Source organism: Pseudopodoces humilis, chromosome 1, assembly GCF_049639895.1.
Source record: "Pseudopodoces humilis isolate 2021_Gansu_Grassland_sample_001 chromosome 1, ASM4963989v1, whole genome shotgun sequence".
Classification (NCBI taxonomy): Eukaryota; Metazoa; Chordata; class Aves; order Passeriformes; family Paridae; genus Pseudopodoces; species Pseudopodoces humilis.
The window spans coordinates 8,208,019-8,233,081 of NC_142200.1; the positions used below are offsets into that span (position 1 = coordinate 8,208,019).

The 25,063-nt window shown below is 35.8% G+C and overlaps 1 protein-coding gene across 6 annotated transcripts in view; it reads right to left on the reverse strand.

The window, feature by feature from the left end:
- Positions 1–25,063, reverse strand: part of EFR3A (EFR3 homolog A) — a 76,145-nt gene continuing 51,082 nt past the window's right edge. For 5 of the 6 annotated variants that reach the window (XM_088058926.1, XM_014256993.2, XM_014256986.2 and 2 more), the window contains 12 exons: positions 23,360–23,411; positions 20,405–20,577; positions 19,882–19,957; positions 17,136–17,297; positions 15,798–15,929; positions 15,244–15,311; positions 13,946–14,073; positions 9,282–9,370; positions 6,028–6,076; positions 4,859–4,962; positions 4,214–4,263; positions 1–2,982 (listed from right to left, as the gene is read on the reverse strand). In XM_088058926.1, the coding sequence (XP_087915052.1) occupies positions 2,877–2,982; positions 4,214–4,263; positions 4,859–4,962; positions 6,028–6,076; positions 9,282–9,370; positions 13,946–14,073; positions 15,244–15,311; positions 15,798–15,929; positions 17,136–17,297; positions 19,882–19,957; positions 20,405–20,577; positions 23,360–23,411 (1,189 nt within the window). In that variant the 3' untranslated portion in view covers positions 1–2,876. The remainder of the gene's footprint in view (positions 2,983–4,213; positions 4,264–4,858; positions 4,963–6,027; positions 6,077–9,281; positions 9,371–13,945; positions 14,074–15,243; positions 15,312–15,797; positions 15,930–17,135; positions 17,298–19,881; positions 19,958–20,404; positions 20,578–23,359; positions 23,412–25,063) is intronic. The other variant, XM_088058932.1, reaches the window with a different exon arrangement.

Below are 25,063 nucleotides of genomic sequence, written 5' to 3' on the forward strand. Positions count from 1 at the left end.
TTAATTTTTAAATTTTGGTTTATTTTATTGCTTAAATATAGATTGCACAGTGTGTTCTTACATTTATTGAAACTGGTTCATTACGTACAGTACAGAATATATGATCATTGGAACAACAGACAAATTAGCCCTACTCTGATTTTGGACAACAGGCTATTTCTACCTTTTAAAATTACCATGAATTTAATTTATCTTAAAGTGACTCACTACCAAAAACTATACTTTTTTCAAGATAACATAATAGGAAAGAGAACCCCAAGCAACAGCTGAAATACATTTAAACCGGGTACCAAATATAACCATTAAGACAGTGCTTAGTGACAGGGCCAGTTTGCATAAGGAGCTTTTAAGTTCTGCAGCTTCTCTGAAGAACATAAAGAGATAAGTGAAACAAAGCAGCTTTGTACTGTACAACAAACAGCATTCTTAATTCTTTTGGTTTCATTCATTGGCTCATACAACAGTAACTACCAACACAATACATTTTACAGTCACTCCCGTCTCCCACGTGTCTAAAAAGGCCAGAGTGAACCAATTATCAACTTACAGACTCCCTGAATTTCCATAAAGAAAGAAATTAAATATCACATGTACACACAAGGTGTTACAAGCTCTTCACTCCCTGAACTACACCTGCACAACACCTGCATTTCCCAAACTGAACACTGGAAACACGGAAACCTACCATCACCATAAAGGAAAAATACTTCATCAACAGAACAGAAAATGAAATGCCGAATACAGTTTTTCCACATGCAGCATTCATGCAACAGAATTCAATCACAGAAACAATCCTGTATTTACAGCACAGTGTCCATACTGCACGAGTGCAAACAGAAGTACATTCTTTATTACTTAAGACTCCTTCTTTTTGTACAAAAGTGCTGAGTGATATTCTAAAAAAAAAGGACAAAATGGGTAGGTGTTTTACATTGTATCCCTATGTTGGATTTACTTTTTAAAAAATTACACTCTTTATACAGGCCAAAAAAACTATTAGTCTTACCTTAAAAAAAAAAAAGAAAAAAAAAAGTGAAAACTAAAAGCTAGAGTCCTATTTATGTGTAGACTGTGGTCTGATCAGGCTGATACGCTGCAGCAGTAAAAATCACAACGGAATGCTGTAGATAAGGGGCTGTTTCGTCATCCACTAACAGCTGTGATTGCACTGTTAAACTGAAAAGAAGGTCTCAATTACCTTTTGAGCTTTGTGAATGCCTTCTGAAAGTCTCAGCATGTCATCTCATAGGTTTAAGTAGCTGTTATTTCTCTGATGTCATGCCACATCAAGCTTTTAAATGTAGTCCAGTAAAATACTGGACTACAGTTCAAGAAACTTAAAATCCTTTTTACAGTTGGTTTGCTAATGCTCCAGTCAGCAAATTAGCAGGACTAATAATCCTTCAGATCTTGAGTTATGCAATCAAAGGTTAATTTAGGTTGGGACCAGAAGGTTATTTAAACCAAGCTCCTGCTCAAAGCAGGGCTAACTGAAGTTAGGTTACTTTGTTCATGTTCACTGTTCATCCAAAACACTCAATTAAATGTATACATTTACTATAGATATTTGAGAGCATTCATTTATATTTGCACTGCCTCAGTCATATTCAGCTAATGTCAAACTTACTATTCATGGCATCAATGAATGCTGCTTTTCTTTCTTTGCCTGCAGGATTCAGTGAGTCATAAAGACGGCCTTGACAATTATCATCAAATGTCCATGATTTACTCTATCAGTTTTACTTTATTTACATTTGAATAGTACATGCTCAGATACGTAAACCTATGAAAGTTACCTTAAAGGTTTGAGAAATGAAACAAAAATCAACACAGAGATGCATCTCTAAAAATGCTTTTGCTTGAAAATATATGTAATAAATTCTTGATCTTTAAATGGTTTCATTGACTTTTCTTTCAATTTCTAAAATATCACTAAAAAGCTGTTATAAACTACAGAGAAACGTCTTATAGAATATAGTTTCAGTATTTATGATTCAAAATGCCCTCAGTTTATTTTCTGCTATACTAAATATATCTCTCCTGTATTTATACTAAAGCAGACAGTAAATACTACAGTGTTTTCAGAAGTACAGTCTGTAAACCATACATCTTAAGACATGAAATATATTGCACAATTTCGTGCTTCAAGAGGAAATTTCTCCTCTCTTATGCAAAGCTTAAGGTTTAACTTTTATCAAGAAACACAGGACATATACTAGATGTATCTATCTAAAAAGCACGTTATGTGATGCATCAAATATACTTAACAAGTGTCCATAAATTCATTCACTGTATTTGAACACATGTAAGGTATTGGTTTTTTTCCATCTATTTCAAACCAAACAGTAGCTATGACAGCATGAACAAGAGGGAGCTCAGGTAGTGCTCCACTGGTTACACTGAATGGGGTGAAGCAAGCCAAAAGCATTCAAGTTCAACACAGAATTGAGGAGGAGAGGAGTAAAAAAAACCAAAACCAACCAAACAAAAAAAACCCCAAACCAAACCAAACCAAACCAAACCTTTAATAGGTTTTCCAGTTACAACATCTCAAATTAAAGGAATTTGAAGCAATTCAAATTCCTGGAGTAACTGAAATATTTACCTATATGGCAAAACAAGTTTTAAATTTGACTTTCACATGTACTCAAATATGAAAATGAAGAAACACGGTCTGTGAAAAACCTAACTCAAAATATATTACAGAATAAAACAATTCAAGACAGTGTCATGAATTTGGCTAAAGTAATCCGTATTTGGCTCATATCCATCATTATAATAAAGTTAGATACAATAAACAATAAAATTTGAAAACTCATCTTGGTCTTTCTATTGTACTCTACTCTAAATAATGTCCAGCAGACTTCAGAAGACACTTAATACACACAAAGATCTGGAAACTTCATCTCATAGACTGGAACAGAATGGTAATGAGCATGTCCAGCAGTAATGGTCATCGTTCCTGAGGGGCTAGGCGGAGGACTGTATGAGAAGCACAACCAATACACAGAATTTATAGTTATATGGATTGCTTTTTTATAACTTTACACACTTAGAGGCAAGAAGCAAGAATAAACTACCCCCCAATATATATACCAACAGTATAAAAAAATATTAAAATACCAACAGCATTTTATCCTAGTCTTGAAATTTTAATGAAATTATCATGCCCCGAGGATTTTTATATTCTCGTCTGTATCATCAATTTCACTGATATTACAGAACTATCAAAATGCATCTTACTGCTAATAAGTACTATTTATCCTGCATAATGATGTGCACAACTCTCTATAATAACACCATGTACTACTTGGGGTGCTCAATATCTAATTACTTTCTCAACCAGATGCAGCAATGGGAAAACAACAGCATCCTGCAGTACACTACTGATAGACACAGAGATACTGTAAGACACAATGACATGGTTTCTGGATATCCTCCACTATCAGGAAGATACAAAGTAGTAAGAAAATCAAAGTGACGAAAAGTATTATTTTTCAGTGTGCTGGTTTTGGCTTGGATAACTTTTTTTACAGTAGCTGGTATACAGTAGCTGGGCTGTGTTTTGGATTTGTGCTGGAAACAGTATTGATAACATAGGGATGTCTTTGTTACTGGTGAGCAGAGCTTACACAGAGTCAAGGTCTTTTCTGCTCCTCACACTGCTGTGCCAGGGTGTAGGCTGCAGGTGGGGCAGGAAGCTGGGAAGGGACACAGATGGGACAGCAGACCCCAACTGACCCATGGGATACCCCATATCATACAGTGTCATGGTCAGCAATAACAGCTTTAAGGAAAGAAGCAGGAAGAAAAGGACATTTAAAGTGATGGCATTTGCCTTCCCAAAAAGTCCTGCTTAACTGGAGATGGCTGAACACCTGCCTGCCCATGGGAAGTGAATTAATTACTTATTTTGCTTTGCTAGCATGTGTGGCTTTTGTTTTACCTATTAAATTATTCTTATGTCAACCCACGGGTTTTCTCACTTTTACCCTTCCAATTCTCTTCCTCATCCTGCTGAGGAAGGTTAAGCCAGTGGCTACCTGGGGCTACATGAGGCCTATCAGGGGTAAACCACAGCATTCAGTTAAGGCAATTATTTTCTCCCTATTACAGGTGTTTGAGAACACTAAGACATAACCATCTGAAAATAGCCACAATTGTTTTCTAAGTCATTTTTCAGTTATGATATTCTTCTCACATAAAGCCTTACCGGATGGTGAGTTCCAGTATCTGTGCCAGTCTATCGTGAAGCAAGTTTGCCTAGGGAAAAGAAGAATTAAAACTGAATTATTAACTCCTAGATATTGAATTGAGCTACAATGGGTGCCAGACCATACTCAGGTGTGTTCCACACCGCCACATGTAAATCTAGGGCACATTTCTTAATTTCCTTTCTCACTGCTGCAAAGATTCTGAGTCTTAAAGATGCATTTGGGATTGAGTGAGCCTGTCCTGGAGTGCCAAGAACTAAATAGCAAATTCTGCTGTTGCAGACAGTTTAACAAACCTGAAATACATTTAGTTATTTAAAATACATAGTGGTTTAAATGTTGCTCCAGTTATCCCAGAATGAAATAGGAATGAACTGTGAACGTGGATTTCAAAGATAACAAGGAAAATATTATGGTAAAGAATGCACAAGTTACCCATTACCTTCCAAATGGTCTAGGAACAAAAAAACCACTTCAAATTACTGGGATCTCCCAACATTGACAGCAGTAGAGACAAAAAAAACCCTGAACTTCTAAAGAAGTAACTGCAGCAGTGACAAGACAACTTAAAACACCTTCAGTCAGAAGGTGCCCACTATTGCCTACACTGATATCCTCAGGGCTAACATTTTGCAGAAACTCACTTTGGTTTCACACTGAGCTGCGATTTCTTCAAATGGTGCTTTTTGGAACTTTTCAATCACGAGACGCCTTTTTTCCTTTTCCTGTTCTTCAAGTCCATTGTTATCTTAAAAGAATAATGAAAAAAAAAAATAAAGACAAATGCAGTCTTTGCCTGTGAAGTACAAGAGATATCAAATGTGCACTGCAGAAGTGAACAAGGGTTGAAGTGATGTAACCATTCTCAAGTGAGTTGTCATCTGGCATTGCTCATAAAGTGAAATGCAGATAAAATTTCAGGGAGATGGTTTGAGGACCCAATTTTCTCCCTTTCTTACTAAGTCTTTATAAGTAACATCTAGGCTCCCTTTTGCTTTATGGCCTGCACTTTTCACTTGCTGTACCCAGGTTCAGATTCAAGAGGAAACAAGAATCTCTGAGTACCATGCTGACAGGTGGCCAGAGTTTTCTATCAGAATTTGGGAAAAGCCGGTTCAATCTCCATAAGCTAACTGAACCTATACGTTCCAGCATCTGATGAATTTAAGTACCTCAGGGATTAGTCACAGTTGGAATACTAGCAGATTAAATTACTGTTTAGAATGCCTCTACTGTTCTAAACATCAATGCTTAATCCATATTTTAAACATGATTTTGGCAGACTGCAAAGCTTTAATTAGCAATTACTTACAGTAATATGAAATAAGGAATCTGGATAATTCTGTATTCCCATAGCTAGGTCACTTGTCAGAAAAATATTATTTTAAAAAATTGGAACACTTTGAAATCCATGACGTGTAATTTACAACCTATTTTTTAATTCACTGAAGACCCAAAATCTTAATACATAAAAAATATTCAAATTACTTCATAAGTAATCACTCAATGTAACTTAATATTTCATATTTATGGCTTTGTACCGCAAATGTAATAGATGACAGGCATTTCCAGATGCTTTTCATTTAGTCCCATTAACTTCAGAAAATTAATTCACTAACATTATCAACATGTAATTTCAGAGATTTAGAAATAAATAACTTGTGTTCTTAATAAATTTACTAGCTGAAAAGAAACAAAAGTAGTTTTTATATTCAAAGTAGTATTTTATGTTATTTTGGCTTCTCCTTTTTCTTAAGCAACTCCATAGTAATTGAGAACTATGCTGCACAAACACAAGTGCAATAAATCTTACCAATTGCTTTCTTCAAAGCTTCAAAGGTGATTTCTTCAGTATTATCAACCTATACACATAGCAACAAAATTCCTTAATCATCACATACAACATATAAGCTTATAAAAAACAAAGAATATGATAAACACATCAGGCCAAAACAGCCAGCACTTTTTGGCATTCCAAGTCTCTAATGACCTTTTTTGAACCTTCTTGACAGCCAACAGATCACTAATTCACATTTTTAAGCCACTGAAATTAGTGAGGAAATTTTTATCAAATGAGATCAAGGAAAACTTTCCAAATTGTAGTCAAGTTGCTCTATGGAAACTATTTTATAAATGGATTTGGATTTTGGCAGAAGAGTCCTTTAGGTAAGGAATAAGCTGTAGTGTTTCTATACTGTAAAATCTCAGGGCTGCTTCTTAGACAGCTGTTGCCAATCATGTTACCAGCAATGTGATGCTAAAATAGGAGATGACAGTGGAGTGCAGAGTGGAAAATGGTTGCTGCTTTAGGCTAACCTTGTACCATGATGGATCCTAATAATTTGGTTCTTATAGCATAAGCACTGGAGTTAAAGGGCTCTTCATAATAAACTATGTCTGATGCACTGTGAAAATTCGTTCATCTACTAATATGAATATCCATTTGCTGCTGCAGATGTACTTCACCAGGAATTGCTTGGGGTACGAAACTACCAAAGTGTTCCAATTCATTATAGATATAGCTTCTATACCAGTAAATATATTTACAGTGAAGCCTCCCTTGTGGCATTATGTTCAGATGGCAGAACAGTCTTCACCTGAATATAACATGGTTTCTTGGCTTGAACTTCCGCACTTCAATCCTCCTAACATGTGAACAGGCAGTACTTTTATTTTTCCTGATAAACACTAACTGTCTAGAATGGTCCAATATGATTTAAGGTAAGAGCAAAAAGGTAGCAAAAAGTTTCTTTATTCCATTCAGAAGATTGTGAATTCTTTCAATTTTTGAATTCACTGGCTTCAACTACTGTTAAGGGAAAAGGAAGTAGCTGTTTCCTTTTTACATGTTATTTCATGAGCTGTAATTGTAAATTATATTTTTCTAACAGGTTTTACTTACTCAGCATGTATTCCCTACCTCTGAATAAGTAAAAATTAATAAATAAACAGTGAAACACCTTTTCTTTCCTCAAATATTTGTGGATATGGCTACAGATCAAGATTATTCAGGTTTTGAAATCACCTTTTATATAACTCACATTTGGCAAATGTTAGTTGTTTATGGGTGCCTTTCATAGTGCTAGTCAATACATTATTTGCTGATATTACTCAGCATTATACTTGGTTATTAATATCACAGAAGCACTACCTGCATTTACAAGTGCTTTCACCTTATAAATGGAGATAATAATGGAATAACTCACCTTCCTGAACAGGATTCACTAATAGACTTGGCAACACAAAAAGCTTATGTTGAGAGAATTGCATTTGTAGTTTTTTGGATATTTGCATTTTATGGATAAAATGTCTTCTACCTCAGTGCAGAAATGATACCATACATCATTATGTCCTAAAGTTTCCATTAATTAAGTAGGTTATCCTCTCAATCAAAGATTTATGCTTGTTTTTTCACAGTTTATTTCTGCTAATGATTATGGATTGCTATACTCACTAATCTACACAGCAAGAAAACCAGATTTCATATATAGGTATGAAGGTGCAGTCAGCTAACTAAAAAATACTGTTTTCACCTTTGCCTTGTAAACAAACCTCATAAAGCAAGTAAAGGAGGAATACTTTGCTTTCTGTGTTCCTGATTAATAAAATTCTTGTTTTTAAGAGATAACAAGTAATTCATTATCCAAGACATTGGACAACATTAAGATCACACTAAGCTGAGAACTCATAAAACTATTTTATCCACAACCACTACATCCACTTCAAAAAGGTCTGTGTATCAATGCTTGACATAACACCAGCATAACTTGAAATGTGAAATGGAAGCTTCTCTCATTTAATTCTACTTTCAAGGGAGTTGTTCAATTACATGTAACCACATATAATGCGTGATTTTAAAAAAGAATACTAATGTCAAACAGCCTCAGTCCTTTGAGAAGCATTTACTTGCTTCAGAAAGGTAAAGATCTGATTGTCTCACTTATTTTTCAAATACCCTTTTATTCTTGCTCATGAACTTTTATCTGTATCCTTGCTAAAGCACAAAAGCAAGAAGTGAACACAAAAGATCATCTGAGTTATCATGAGCACAAAGCAGAAAGGAATAATAAAGGTAATAATAGTAATAATAATAATAATAATAATTATAATGCAAAAACTATCACTTCTGCCTAATGTAAAGCTTGCTTCTTTGCTACAGTTTAATACTGAATTTTGAACTAACACTTATATTAACTCAGTCCACACATTTTGCTTCATGTCTCCAGTTTGTGCTTGAAGATGTCCAAAGTAGGAATCATCTGCTCCTCATTTGAGTTACAAACACCTCAATTTTAACAGCTAATTTCTACTCCAGCCAGCACAAATCTAGTTAATAAAAATCAGCAGAACCTTGAAAAATATTCAGTAGAAGTAGAAATTTATTTTAGGAAATACTTCAAATCGAGTGTCAAACGATGTGGGATAATTTTAGTTATAATGTAGTCTTCCTAAGGGATGATTAGCATCAGCTCCTGCACCCCAGATATTAACTTTTTGTTACCATATCCTTCCTGTGATTTAAGCACTGCATGCCAAACTCTTCTGGAGGGGAACTGTGACACTGGTGCAGCGGTGCAGCCTGCACAGCCTGACCTGTCTCTACCTGTCCCACTCAGAGACCGCAGGTCTCCCACCAGGCTTCTGCTTCTCTAGGCTTGTATCTCACAGCCCCAGGTTGTTGAACAAGCCTCTCAAATACTTCAAATGATACAGGGATACAGATACTGAAATTTATTGTATTGCTCAAAAAGCAAAGAAAACATTTTAGAATATTTACTCATAAAATACCAGTTGTTCAGCATGTAAATAAATTTATTGCTGTACCATAACTGCACTGCTACCTGTAAAAAACAGTAGTGACAAAATACTCGACTCTTTTATATAATAAGATCAGCAGAGTGTCTTTGACAACACATTTCTGCAAACATAGAACTTAAAAAAACCAATCCCCCGAATATTTAACATTTCTAGAATAATCAGATATTTGACTTCCTGGGAAAACTTCTTTTGCATTCCCCACTCTTTCCACTCAAGATGCTGCTTTAAAATAATCTCTGATTTTCATACCTTATCCTCTGTGCCGGTGCCAGACAGAATATCCACCTGAATAGACACTGTGTCCACAATACTTTTCCTCCTGGAGAGTCTGTCCTCATCTAGCACAAGAAGAAATTATCTCACTTTTTGCATAACACTCTTGAAACAAGATCAGTCAAATTTCTACCCATCAGATGCAGTTTTATTTCCATATGCCTGTTTAGCCCAAGATCATCTATTTTATCATTTGAACTGTGAAAAATGATACATTTAGAGTTACTCCCCTAAATTACTAAATATGAAGAAAAATAACCTTTTTACAGCCCCTCCCTCTTCTCATTACAGATATTTTCAACTTTCCCTTGAAAATCTATACTTTTTAAAATTGAGATCTTATTCAAATGCATAATAAATAACATAGCACATATGATGATACATAGCTGCAAAATCCTTTTTTTTTTCTTTTGTTGTGAAACTGAAAATGTCTTAATTTTAAGATACTCTGAAACAAAAAAGGACTTCTTGGAAGATGATTCACTGACAGAAGAAACAAAGATTTCTGAATGGAAATGAACAACAATCCTTCCTTATTCTTGTTGCTACAAGTACCGTATTCAGCAAGTCTAAAAATCAACCGGGTGAAAAAAATTCTCTCCATTCTCACTTCCTACAAATATTTTAGCAGGTCCAGCTGGCCTCAAAAGTTGTCGGAATCAGACCAACTGTGCTGATACTAAAAGAAGTACAACAATTTAATTAATGCATAAGGAGATTATGAGCAAATGATCCATCGTTCATGGAATCTCCTTCTGTGACTGCAGTCCTAGGACAATGCACCACTACTGTTTCCTCATTTTTGACATTTACTATATTAACAAAAGATTTTAATGAACAGTAAAAATACATTTTAAGACTTGTCACAAGGATCCTCTTACAAACAGAGTGGTCTGACTTTTATGTATCTCATTTACATTTTGTGTATCTCATTATTACATTTACAAAAACATGAATTGCAGTGTCATGTTTTAGATTTTAGCCAAGATCAAGCCATTAGGACCTTGCTATTATTTTTTTATGACTTGCACTGCACAGTTAGAAGCAGCTACAGGCACCTCATATTAAAAAAGGAGGACTGTAAAACTCCTCCATGACAAGATAATTTATGCTGGTTCTTCTGCAACTTTTGTTTAAACCACTTCTAGCCAAGCAAAGTGCTTCTGCAGTGCAAATATTGAGGATGAACAAACAGAATTCATTCCAGCAGAGCTGAACATGCTCAGCTTTTAAAAACCGAGAAATAACTTTCAGAAGTCACACAAATGAAATGTCATTTTAAGATCAAGAGGCAGTGAAAGAACAAGATTAGTGAAAATCACTTGAATTCTACTAATATTTGCCAGGTTCTCAGAGACCCTGAGCATTTGAAATGGCATTCTGAAGGATTTACTGAATTTTTAATCCCTGATGGCTCACTGGTACATGACCCAATATATTCCAAATCTGAAGAATGCACCTCAGCCCCCAGGAGAAAAATCCGATAAAACCACATCTCTGCTGCCATCTTGCTGCTCTCTCTGTAACTGACTGTACACAAACACCAGAAGATACATTTTAGGGACTATGGATAGAATTCATTTTTGTAATGGATGCCTCACTAAACTTGCATATGAAATATGCCCATTTATCTCTAATTTCAGCATATTAAGTGGGAATAAATATGGTGCAAAATACCATTTTTTCCTCTTATAAGATACAGTGTTCATCCACACACATGAAGGAGTGCAGAGGCTCGAGGACAGTGATGGAGCCCCAACAGCCACTGCCCCAGCCCCTGCCAAGGCTGTCCCAGAGGCCTTGGCCCCACTGCCCAGGGGCAATGGCAGCACCTCTGTGCATCACCTCACTGACTGAGGCAGGATCAATCACTCTTGACAAGGGACAATGGCTTTAAACTAAAAGAGGATAGATTTAGATTAGATAATAGGAAGAAATTCTTTCCCATGAGGGTGGTGAGGCAGTGGCACAGGTTGCCCAAAGAAGCTGTGGCTGCCCCATTCCTGGCAGTGCTCAAGGCCAGGTTGGATGGGGCTTTGAACAATCTAGGATAGTGGAAGGTGTTCCTGCCCATGGCAGGGGGCTTGGAACAAGATGATCTTTAAGATACCTCCTTTCCTGGGTGAGGGACTCTGTTCTTTGTGCAGTCACTATCCTGAATGGTCAGTGACTAAGATGAATCATCATTCTTTGAACAACTGAGAGCTTCTTCCAACTTTCTACAGGTTTTTGTAATGTCACTCAAAGAGGTAATTAGTACCATCACAAAAATGATACCTATGGCTCTACTACCTGCTCAGGGAAACAAAACAGCAAACTACCATTTGGCAGAGTACCAAACCATGAGTAAACACAACAGCAAACCCCACAGCAGCTAATGTTGCTACATTGCTACAGGCATGTCAAGGAGAGAAACAAAAAAAAGCGTAAGGAAACACTAAGTACAACACAATTTCTGGCCTAAAGGTCTTTAGGCCTTCTAAAAGCATTTCTTGACTGCATATCCAATAGAGACACACCACAGGCAGGAGAGCAGGCTGACCTACAGATCAGTTTTACCTTTGGACTTGTGTTTGCATTTATGAGGTTTTTTGCCTGATGGAAATAGAGTTGAATTAAAAAAAAAATAAAAAAATAATAATAATAATAAATATATATACATGACAAAAAATCCTTGAACGTATTTTAAATTATTAGCTTTCTCCCTCCCTCAAGTAAGAAAGAGAAACAGGTATAAAAATTTGCAAATATGAATGTCTTTCTAGTTGTTAAGAAGTATCAAGACACGAAACAAAGACAAGATGACAAAATTATGCCTATAAGTTATTGTTAAGCATCGTATCACTGATATTTGGAAACAGCAGAAATAATTAGGATGAAATATTTAGTGGGTTTTTGGGGTCAACCCTAGGTTTCACAGGAACACACAAAAAAATGAATCTTTTTTTTACAATTTATGATCCCTTTTGAAACACTACATTCTAGCATTACAATATTAATAGCAGAAATGTAGCATTTCATTGCAGTAAAAAAAGATAAAAGCTTAGGAATTCCAAAATATTCACTTGGTCCTGATTTAGTTAAATGAAAGGCTTGGGAAGCTCAATATTCCACAGGATCAGAGATTAATGAACTTAACTAGCTATAGCAACAGTCAAGGAACAAATTTTGGTTGCTGCTCTTTATAAAAAATTATGAAAGCCCTGAACCCATCTGATTCACATATGCTAAGACTTAGTATTAAATATGGCAATTTCTCATCACCTCCAGAGGCAGTTAATCACACACTTTCAGCTAAACTCAATTGATGTTGACGTCAGAACTTACGTGTCTTCCTGTGTGGGAATGCATTTTTAGCAAAGTATACAAGAAAACCTTAGTGAGGTCATTTGGGTACAAATATATCTGAGTTTCTAGAAGAGGTTTAACATAAATTTCAAACCAGGCTACCTTCCTCACTCCATTCTCATTCACTCAAAGCCTGTAACACTTGCTGCCCACCTCTTCTGCCAATACTAAAATATAACGTTAACTGGTTTTTTAGATGCCAGAAGAAATAAGTATAGGAACATTATCCTTTTTAGAAGATGACAACCAGCAACAGAAAACACACTGTGGCTGTGCTGGAACATATCACTAACGTGCCTGCTTGGATTTGGGACAAAACCACACCTGCTGTCTGGAGAACTTGATTCCTCACACAGTAACTATCCAAAAGAGAAATTCAAGAGCAGTGAATGTCTCTGAATCAGACTGCAAGAGCCAACACATCTGGAATTCACTGTCTATATGTACTTTGGTTCTTTCTATGTGTGAGCTAGAGAATACAGAAATCACATTTTACTGCTAGGTACTTTAAAAAAGCCATGCTTTGGGTTGGGGTATTCCTTAGCCTATTACAAGAGACCAGTCATATACAGCTACAAAACACACATGGAGATTTAATCAATTTTTTTTCAGTAAGTTGCTCAAGTGGCTGTTGAAAATATGTTAAAAGCCAAAAGCACACAAATGTCACGTACTAGCTAGTCCTTCTCACATTATTCACTCGGCCTATACAGCACAAACTCCCACAAACCTTCCACAGGCAACGCTTTATTTCCACTGTTACCTGGCACTAAGCTTGCACAGGGTATCTGATGGAGGAAAACATCTCATTCTTGCTTAAATTAACATCAGCTCATTGAGAATTTAACTAAGGCAAATAAATCAAAACAAGACCATATGGCAAAAAGATGGAGTATCTTTCATCCAATGTTTAGAGGAAAAGGATAAAGAAAGCTGACTTATACAGTCCTTCCTAATTTTCTAGATCAAGTTAGCACAGGTATTCTTTTGAAGCAAAGACTTCATTAAATAAAGTCAAAGTGTGTTCTAGGACTTTCTGCCTCACTTCCATTCTTTAAGCTTAAAAAAACTTAACTTCAACTATTTTCTCCTAAAAGGAGAAATAGCTGAAATGTCTTAGCAATAATACAGTGGCTAATGAGACAAAAAAAAACAAAACCAAACCACCACCTTGAGAAGACAAAATGATCTGATTAGGTTTTGTTGCCAAGCAGTCATATTACATTTCATTGGCACACAATACATTAGGAAAACATTCTTAATAACTGGTACTAAATGGTGTCACCACTTACCTGTTACCTGGGGCACGTATGGAACTGACAATCTTTCCACGTTGTATCCACTGCCTCCTAATGATTCTGCAATCTTGTTCGTCAGGAAATATAAATCTTTTTCATCCTTCTCTAAGGATTTTGGAAGACTGTCAAAACATGTATTTGAAGTAATTGTCTACCAATAGATACTTATTGGATAAGTAAAATATTTTTCTAATGTCTGAGCAACCAAGAAGGGTCAATGCTAATGATTTGATGGAAATAAAGCTTGGTCAGATTTTTAGGAATGAATACACACCTAAAATTAATCCATTGAAAACCTCTGCAGTATTTTAAATTACTTTAACACTTCTTGTTTATCTGAAAAACGTTCTTCACCTACTCTGCTACATCTTGAGAGAATATGATCTCTTTTAAATAAAAAAAAAAGACAAACCTACACAGCAATAGTAACACTAATAGTAATTAATTAATTGTAATATTTGTCATTTGCCAGAAGTGTGCCCTTGTTACAAAAACCACTGAGGGTATCCTGGGCTTCATCAGGAGGAGCACATCAGGAGGTTGAGGGAGGAGATCCTTTTTTCAGCTCTGGTAAGGCCACAGCTGGAGTGCTGAGTCAGGAGCTGGGTTAGCCATGGAGGGAGCCCACCATGGTCACTAAGGTGGATTGCTGGGCTGGGGCATCTCTCTAATGGAGACTGAGAGAGCTGGGCCAGTTCAGCATGGAGAGAAGGTGGATCTCATCAGTGTGTACAGCTCCCTTAAGGGAGGGAGGGTGGAAAGGCCTCAGGCACCTCTGAGTGCTGCTCTGGGACAGAACCAAAGGCAGTGGGCACAAACTGACACAAAGAGTTCAGTTTCAACATCAGAAAACACTTTTCTGTGCAAATGTGACCAAGCCCTGGCACAAGTTACCCAGAGAGGTTGTGAAGTCTCCATCCTTGGAGCATTCCAAAGCATCTGGATGTGGTCCTGCACAGTCTGCTCTAGGTGACCCTACTTAAGCAGGGGACTTGGACCTGATGACCTCGAGATCCCTTCCAGCCTCACCCATTCTGTGTTTATTTTGCTGTGTTAGCACATTGAGCATCCTATTTTGCATAAAAGTCTCTGACTACAATAAAAAAGTCTGAAACCCACCTTTTTCCCTTGTAAGTATACATGCTTTTAATGCTTAAATTTCTTCTGCCTGTCCAGAACACCATAAAACGTCTGGTTTTTCTCACATATGGAACATTTTTCAATGATGTATGATTTTTAATAGCAAAATAGGGACTTCACTGTCTACTCATTCCCATTTTGTATCTACTCACTTGCATTTGTCTTTGAAAACTGTTTCTGGTAGAAAATAAGCTGCTTCCACACTTCTGGTTTCAATGACCTGAAAAAAAACCCCAAGTCAAATAGTACACATGGAGTAGTTCCATAGTTGTTTTCTTCAATACCTAACTGTCACTAACATCCACCTCAACACAAATTAGACATTTGGGATTTCTTTTAACTGGGGAAAGGGACTGTGGCTCTCATCCTTTAGACTAAAAATCTGGTTCTCATGGTCTTGTGCATGTCAATACAGTTTTACCAAAGACAGTGGGGTTGCAAAGTCTTATACCAGATGGAGATTTGGCCGTTTGTATGTGGTACCATAAGCAAAATAAAATGCTATACCTTGAGAGAAGCTTATTTTGTTTATAATTTTAAGAGTCAGCAAGTAATGCCATGAGAGACTGAAGATCACAACAATGTTAGTGGACACAAATACGGGAGATCAACACCACAAACAAGTACCTGACACAAGTTATTTACTGATTTTACAGTAGACCGTGTATTTTTCTAAAGTGACCTAAATTATTTAACCATGTGTTACCTTGCTGACATGCTGACAAAAGGCAGGAACTGCAATCATCTGACTCAGGAAGTTTAGATATGCTGCAACCAGTGCCATGACACCACAACGATTAAACACTGGCAGATTATCCTCATTGATGATGGCAATGTCCTGAAATGTAAAGGGTAGCATTATGTTTTCCAAAGTTAACAGACTGTCCTGAATATATGGAAGTCAAAATTATCAGTGGTAACACTACCTGACATATGTTTATCTGATGTTACTTAACATTTGGTATCTCTCATATTAAAATTCTAGTCTTTTAGCTCCCTCCTGAAGTAGGAATATATTGATCTGAAATTAGAGAGCTTAAAAGATTCAACCATTATGGGGAGAAATAAAGTTACTTAACTCAAAATTCTGTTTCTCAGACAGGAAGTACAGGTTAATGACTGGTAGTCTTTTATCCTGACCACCTCTTGATCATAACATTTTCTCAGGAAAATTAGAGCAGTTTGATAATAAAGATCACCAGTGTGAACCACAGATACAGCACAATAGAGGGAATTATTTAATGCATATTAGCACCTCTGTGTTTATTCAGATTGCACTATTTTTGCTCTAGTAAAACTCCTAATGTCATTTCAATAAAGTAAGGATTTGGTTTAATGACATATTTTAAAATTAAGGATGCACACTGCATTTCAGATGTTTTATAACATAGCTGCACATCTGGGAGTAAGGTTAATGACAGACTGAACTGGGAATACAGGCCCTGATTTCATCAAATTTCCAGGGCACATGTTAGCACTACTTTATTATTGATTTCAATACAGATAAACTTAGTAAGTCATCCAGTTTCCCTGAGGACTGTAGGTAAGTATGAGTTAATATTTGAACCTATTAAGGATGTTTTAAGGAATAAAGCCTAAGACACTGACAGAATTTTACTCTAAGGTAAGATTAAATAGCCTGGTTTAGTAACTATTCCCAACCAATGAATTATACAGAAGTTTTCACCCTGGATGCAGACAGTCCATAGATTTTATACAGAACACAAGCTCATAGTTTGAGAGACCACCTTGTCAATCTGCTAATGAGTATCAGTGATTCTAAGAAATGTTTCAACAAATTTCCACATCTGCTGTTTTTCCTGAACAGCACATGCTGTGGAAATTTGTTACAAAACTGATTAGATGAAATTCCCCCATTATTAAATGGTGCATACAAAGTGCACTTCCTTAGTGATCAATCAAGTTCAGACTAATGATGAGATTTCCAACTTGAAGATCAATATACAAAATTTCTTCAAGTTCTTTGCATCTCCAATTAAATGATAATAAATTATCAGTCAATGAACCCAACATAGACTCATACCTGCAAGGCAATAGCTAATCGAATGAGGTCAATAACCACTTCTTCATTGGCCAGTTCAATTGTGGTAAGAGCTAGAGATGTAAACAGGAGTTCAAAGTTTTTTTGGACATTGTCTTCCTCTTTGCAGCCTAAGTAGATGTGTCTGTACAACTGCTGACCGTGCTATGAAAGACATAAAGGGGAAAGTGGGTATTAAATAATAGAATAATTTATGTTAGAAAGGATATTTGAAGGTCTTCTAGTCCAACTCTCTACTCCAAACAGGGCCAACTTTGATGTTAGATTAATTAAGATAATTAAAAAAATAAAAAAGGATAAAATACATCTCTACATGTACATACACAAACAAGTACATGATTAATCATGTAGACTTCAAGTTTCTAACAAAAGCTTCTTTATGAACATTGTACTGTTCTATTTTATGCACAAATGTACAGATAGAGAAGATGATACAGAGAATTGCATGATTACTGCACAGTATCAGATGTTGGAATTAATTTCCTGTTGAAATATTAGAAAAAATATTTGCCCATTTATGAAAAGGAGAAACCAAAAAGTAATCTTGAAATATTCTTAAGAACATTTGAGTAACTGATGAGCTCCAAGTGTTATCCTTGTGAAGACATCAAATTTGTTCATTAAGCAACTCCCCTCAAACAACAAACCAAGAAAAAATTCTGATAGAAGATGTTTCAGAAGGTGAGCAGGGCTCATTTACCAACGTGTGCAGGGAGGCTGCAGCTCTAGTGAAGAACACAGGTCATTTAATGAAAGACTCCACTTCAAAAGTGACTTTCTTCTTCTCGTAACATTGTGCCCAACCAAATCTCTGTAAAGAAACTATTACCTCAACTCCAAAGAAAAATGCAAACACAAGAAACACAGGAAAAGCAGCAGGTGGTGTATGGAATGCAGAGCTCAGTACCACCCCAGCATTCTTAATCTGTGGGGAGGTACAAGTCGGTATCAGCTGACACAATTAATTTTCAAGATGTATTATACCTCTAGATGTATTAATTCAGCTCTAAAAGGAGGAAGAAAAGTGATATTCAACCTCTCTTTTCCAAACAGAACATATTTACTTAAGAAATAATGATGACATTGTTTGTCCTTTCATTACTTCTAAAATCAAAGAGTTGTTCAAATACACATTGTATTTAGAAGAGAGGGAAACAGAACTATTAACAAAGCATAGAAGCTACTACAAAATAAAGGTTAGCTGTTTAAAGACCCACTATATTCAGAAAATAAAAATAATGAAAGGTTTTATCCCAGCGATGAAGAATTGCTCTCAAATAGGAAAATAAATGATTATGTGGATTTTCTCAGTATGTACCTTTCTAGAACACTGGAAAATGCAAGAAGTTAAATGCTTTCCTTCAAATAAAGGATAGCTATAAACTGAGCAGTGGTCTGAGATAAGGGGTTTTGTGCCTATGTTTGGCTCCATTCCACTTGGGTATGATACACATTTGCCTCAGGATCCCCATGTAACATCAAACAAGCCTAAATGGTTGTCCAGGTATTAATGAACTTCTGGAGATGCCTCATCCCTCTCCTTTGATTATGCAGAGCATCTGGGAAGAGCAGGCTGCTAACATGCACACCTACACCAGGTGAATAACATTACACTTATGATATGCACCTGAAACAGTACCACACACATAATCATTGGCTGACTTCATTTCCCAGGGTTAATATATTTTTTTAAGCATGTATGATCTTTTCTTGACCTGTGAAGAATCTCTCCATCTTCTGCCCTTTTTTTCAGATCAATATTAACAATTCGAATTTTGTTTGACAGCTACAGCTTTCATCTAGAAAAATACATCTTACCCAAACTGCTTTAAATCTTAGATATTAAATTAATAAATTAAATTTTAATTCACTTTTTAGAAGACATATTACTAATAACTGCCAATGTTGGACTGTTTTTGATATTTGGATTATTCCAGTTGTACATGTACTAACTTAGCAAGAATATTTATCTTGCAATGTTACATGAATGCTGTACAACTCTAGTTTGCATATTATTACATATGCAATATTTTGGCCTACTTCAGTATTTTCTGGTTTTTGCTTACATACCTACACAGATAAACCAGAGTCAGGAATGACAGAACACAGTAACAGCTTTATGAATTTTTCCCCCATAAAACCCAAGGTGTCTACTGTAAGCAATTCACTCCATGTAAGTAATCATCTAAAAAAACTGGTTTTTTTTTTAGAACCAAATATACTGAGAAGTCATCTGGTACAAAGTCCCATGAAAACAATCTTTTAAGAAGACAGATTTTTTTTGCACAAAGTTAACTTTCTTTGACATCTTTACCTAAAACAAGATGTTAGTCCCTATACCACAGCTATAAAAAGATTTCTAAATACAGAATTATCTAAAAATACAGCAAAATAAAAGCCAGAAAAGTGAAAAACTACTACTGAACAAAAAATTAAATACTGCACAGGGATCTAACAACAGGGAGACCTTTTTGGAATCATGGTTTTGACATATGCTGTTCTAATTTCATGCATATAAAGGTTTTAACTGAAGATATAAATTAAGATTTTATTGCATGGAATCATCTTTCAAGTACCTAGAACACTTCAACACTGAAATCACTGTAACTTGATTAAGATAATTTGAAACTGAGCTTTGCAAAACTACAGCTGTAGAAGAAAACCAAAACCACTTGTTATTTAAGAGTTACTTATTTCTAAATAGAAAAGTGATGTTTCATTCTGTTACCTTCTTCATGAAGCTCACATCTTGCCTTGAAATCTTCTCTCGTTTTATCTTTAGATCAGAAACATCTGGTATTATTCTACAAATGAAAGAAATGTGTTACTTCAGAAAAAAAAAAAAAAAGTTGGAAGAGAATGTGGAATACAGGAACTATTCAAACAGATCTTGACCCAACTCCCATTTAAGTTTCATCTATGCTTAAAAAGGATATTCAAATTTCAGTTGAAGAGAGACCACCAGAAAGAGAATTGTGACAATCACATAATTTTATCTCCATAAAATAAAAATAAAATTCTGGCTTCTACACAGCTAAATTGTGATATTTGTAGTGGTTAGTTAAGGTACTGTGCTCTGAGGCTTACCTATAAAACCCTTTCCATAAATAAATGACACTGAGCACTGTGCATTTACCAAAACAGTACATTAATAATTGATATTAGAAAAAACATTTAAAAATCAACAGTACCTGCCTGTCATTCAGGTAATGAACTGGAATTCCAAGTAGGTAATAAATAAAAAGCACTACCTTATCCCCCTGAGCTTGGCTCTGTTGTCATGCCGATCAATGAGGTTGTGCAGGACTTCCAGGACCAGCTGCCTCAGCTCAGAGTCTTCCATGAGTGAAGGAGACAGCAATGGGTCCAGAAAGGGGGGAGGAAGTGCGTTACTTATTGTTGTGGCTTTGTATCCTGAAGTCACCTGTTCATTGTTGGATATAAAATTAATGTGTCATTACTGCATTACAGGAATTAACTGCAGCTGTCTCTCTCTTTTTAGTGGGTTTGCTTTGGCATCCACAAGGTAGATTCAAATTGAAGTGTTATATTAATTTTGAAAATTCCTGACCTCAGTATGAATTTGGAAGGACTTTAGCACACATTTTTCAAATTAAGTCCCTCATGTTGAAAGTCTTTTTCAGGATCCTCTCTTTACAAACACACCCCAAATCAAAAAATAAAGGTAAGATTTACTATTTTTTTTTTTCAATATGCCTATGAAAAGTTTCAGGGCATAAAATGAGGATGATAGTATTTCCAGTCGATAATTACAACAGAGATTTTTCCATTTCAGGTTATGAGCTGTTCACATATGGAAGAGTAAGCTCACATGAAATAAAAAAATGAGAAATCAGGGCCGACATGTACAACTTAAAGATTTACCGATACTACTTTATTGCAAAACATGAAGTAAGCAAATATCACTTTCTTAGAAATGTGGTACCATAGTGTTATTTTAAAAATTAATACTACCTCTGACTTGTCTCATTCAATTACCTTTAATTGAAGGAAACACTGCAGGTACACTAAGAAAAGTAAACTTCTTCCTAACTACTAATTCAAATTTTAATTAGCTGAACATTTATAGTAGTCAGAAATATTTAAAATTTACCATCCCTTAAAATGGAGGTTACTAGAATATTACAATCTCAAAATATATTACTGGCTACATATAAACAGTTGAGGATGAGGGGAGAAAAAGAATTCCAAATTTAATTATAATAAATGCAGTAATATTTTCATCTAAGACTTACATCTTCTTTATATATATTCCATACCCTTGCAGCTTTTACATGTGAACTCTGTTGTACTGGTTTTGGCTGGCAGAGATCATTTCCTTGATAGTGCTGCTGTGTTCTGGATTTGTGACCAAACCAGTGCTGGTAACACAGAGATGATCTGGCTACTGCTGAGCAGGGCTTACACACCTCCAGAGGGATATTCCGTATTAAAATGTGTCATGTTCAGCAGCAGAACAGGAGGCAGTTTGTGAGGGCTGCCACTGCTCAGAGCCTGGCTGGCCATCAGTTGGCTTGTGGTGAGCAATTAGGATTGTTTTAGGTGGGGGTTTTGTTTCATGTTATTATTAATTCTTTTTCTTGTTTCTTGGTTTTGTTTTTCTTGGTTTCTTTTTTTTACTTACTGAACTGTCTTCATCTCAACCCACTTTTCTCACTGTTACTGCTCTGGTTCTCTCCCCATCACCCTGGGGCAGAATGAGTGAGTGACTGGGTTATCCCTGGTGCCTCTGGGCATGACATAAACCATGACACTGAGTGAGCACGGTGCCTACAGCTTAACTGAGGGGTTCACAGGGACGTGGCTGACAGGAGCACCAGGGGACAGGAAGTATCTGATCAATCACTCTGAAAATGGAAAATGATTGATATTACAAAAGCAAAAAGGCTGCAAATCTAAGTGCAAACTTTTGAAGTGCCAGATTTCAACTGCCTATACAACATTAAATTGTCTGCCTGTGCAGATGTGTATGCATGACAACAGACTAATTATGTTATGAAATATTATTCCTTTGTAAAGAATATGAATGACATACAATGCTGGATTTTTTCCACAATATTTATCAATGACTAATTTACTAAGCATCAGAACAATGGTTTTCACATTTTTGTGCCATGATGGAAGTTTTCTTCGTTATTTTAAAAGAGATGCAAACCAAAATTCAGTGTCCAAAATGTTAAATCCCTTCCATGTGTACACTCTGACTCCCTTAAAGTATATTTACAGGCTATGTAGCACCCAAAATCATTAGAACAATTCTTACCTGCTTTAATGGAATTTTAATATTGGTGAGATGAATATTGTCAGAACAGTTTAGACATACCTGAGTCTACGTTCAATGAAGACAATGTGCAAAATGACTACCTGAGGTCCTTCTTAACAAGTTTTCTATCCTTGAATTGCAGCTCTGAATGCCCAGATCTTTTGCACATTAGAGTCTAACATTTCAGATTTGGACAAGCCAAGAATGGTTTAACCTATTTGCCTAACACACAAGTTTCATGTCAAAGCAGGGACAGAAACTAATTTTCCAGAAGGATATTCTTCTGCTTTAGTTTGCAAAATCATTCCCCTATTTGAGTCACTAAACAGTTTTCAGCTTCTGCAACAAAACAAGCTAGGATTCTACTGGCAAGAGCCTCATTTACTACCCACTTTCTGATTTTTACCATCTGGGTCTATTTCCAGAAATACCTTTTGAAGATTTACAGTTGAAAAATGTATTTGTGATAAAAAGTTCAATTACACCTTACAAGAAACTTAGGAAACATTAGGAAGGAACAACAGTGTCTGAGGTATCCATTTCTATGATTTTAAAAATATTGGCCATTCTATTAATTACCACTTTTCCATGCTCAGAGATGAAAGTGATTTCACTGTGATGTTGCCAGCATTGCTGGCAGTACTCAACCTATTCTAGGATGTTCTTTTGGATCTGCAGATCCAATTATAACTGACATTCACTCAAGTGCTCTTAAGAGGTGGAGGCGTATTTCTTGTGCTGCTTGTAATGTAAGTTGGAAAAACGCTTTCACAATATTACACAATAGAATTACAGGTCTATGCAATAAGAATATATGTTTTCATAATCCAGTGCTGTTATACTGTACTTTTATATGTAAACAGATACATAAAGTGAAACATTGTGTGTTTATAACATAGTATACTGATCACAGAAGGCTTACCATAAGTAAAGATCTCAATAACATGATTTGAATCCTCCTGGTTCCCAAATCTCTACAATTGGGAAAAAAAAAAACCCACAAATTAGGTTTTCTTGCATGTCTTTAAAATACTATTCTACTCTAGACATTATTCTCATTTTTGACAAGTGAACCTTGAAAGGGATGCTGGATCATATATAATGGAAAATATCTCCAACTGAGCTGCAATAACTAAATGTTTTCAAAAAACACATTTACAGGAAGGCTTAAAAATTGGAGCACATCAGTTGAAGAAAAAATTAAATTGCATATATGAAGCAGATATAGATCTTTATGTTCTACTCAGAAATCTCTACGAGTTTGATGTTATTTTCACTGCATCAGCACTGAAAATTTCTTCCAGATTAAAATGCAATTGAGTCTTTTAAGAAACGTGGACACTTCTTTAAGTCAGACCCCAAAACTTTGAGACTGGAAAAAACTTATTGGCAAAATCAGTAAGAAAAACTAAGAGACTCCTCAGCTTTCGTATCACAGGTAGGTACATGAAACACTACTTAACCTGTTCATCTGTTTTCATTTCCCTCCTGCAGGTACTAAAAACAGTCAAACAGCTAGTGGTATACAGACCCTATTCTTGCAAGATCTTAGGAGATAAAAGTGCACTTGGAATAAATTGCTCCATTCAAAGAGATGCTTTCAGGAAAGTTAAAAAGGGTACAAGTAATTTTGGCCATTAGTGTAAAGGAAGATAGACCCTCTTCACAAAAGTTGGCCTCTATGTAACATTGGAAGCTTCTACCTTAATAAGCTACAATCCTGGCTGTTTGTATCATTCAAATGCCTTGGGTAGCTGAAACCAAAATTCTAAGTAATGCAAGACTATCAGCAATCAGAAAGCCTTTGCTCAAAGTGACATATGCACTTCATACTAACACACTGCTCAGGCACATGCTCACATAGAATCTCAAAAATGGAAAACTAAACTGTTAAAAAACATCAACCACCACCCCCAACTGTTAATCCAAGCAGAGAATTTCATATGGACTCATTCTTGAAATACCTCCATAGTGAATGACAACTGGCACAGATTTGTATCTTCCATGGAATAGCATCCCATGCTGCAGGGATACTGTAAGAAAAGCTATCAAGAAGCTGGAGAATGACAATGACTTCCTACTTAATCTAGTAGGGGATCACTTAATCTAGCAGGGGGATTATGTGGTGCAAAGTGTCCGTGCACATCTGGAAAGAACAGCTTGTGACTTCCCGATACTGAGGAAATGCAGTCTTCTAAACAAAATTATTCCTGATACAGGGAAAAGCATTCAGTGTAGGGAAACTTTTAAATTGTGGGTTTATTAAATCAGCCCACTTATAGCTTTTTTCCTATTTCTAAATACATAGGGAAAATCCAAAACTCACTGGCATTTATGCAATTATTTCTTAATCTGAAGTCAACTTGTATAGAATTAAAAAAAAAACAAAAATAGTTTGTATATTTTGCAGCTATTTGAAAAAAATGTATTTATAATTGAATTCCTCACATTCTCAAAACTCATATAGAAAAAGCTATGAAATTAACAACCATAAAGTACATAATTTCACAAAAAAATTGTACAGATGCAGAGAGAAAGAGAGTTTTAGTGAAAAACAAACTGCCTTCCAATCAGGTAATTCCTATCAGTAACACGTCTGTAGGGTGATTACATATTGCTGATACTG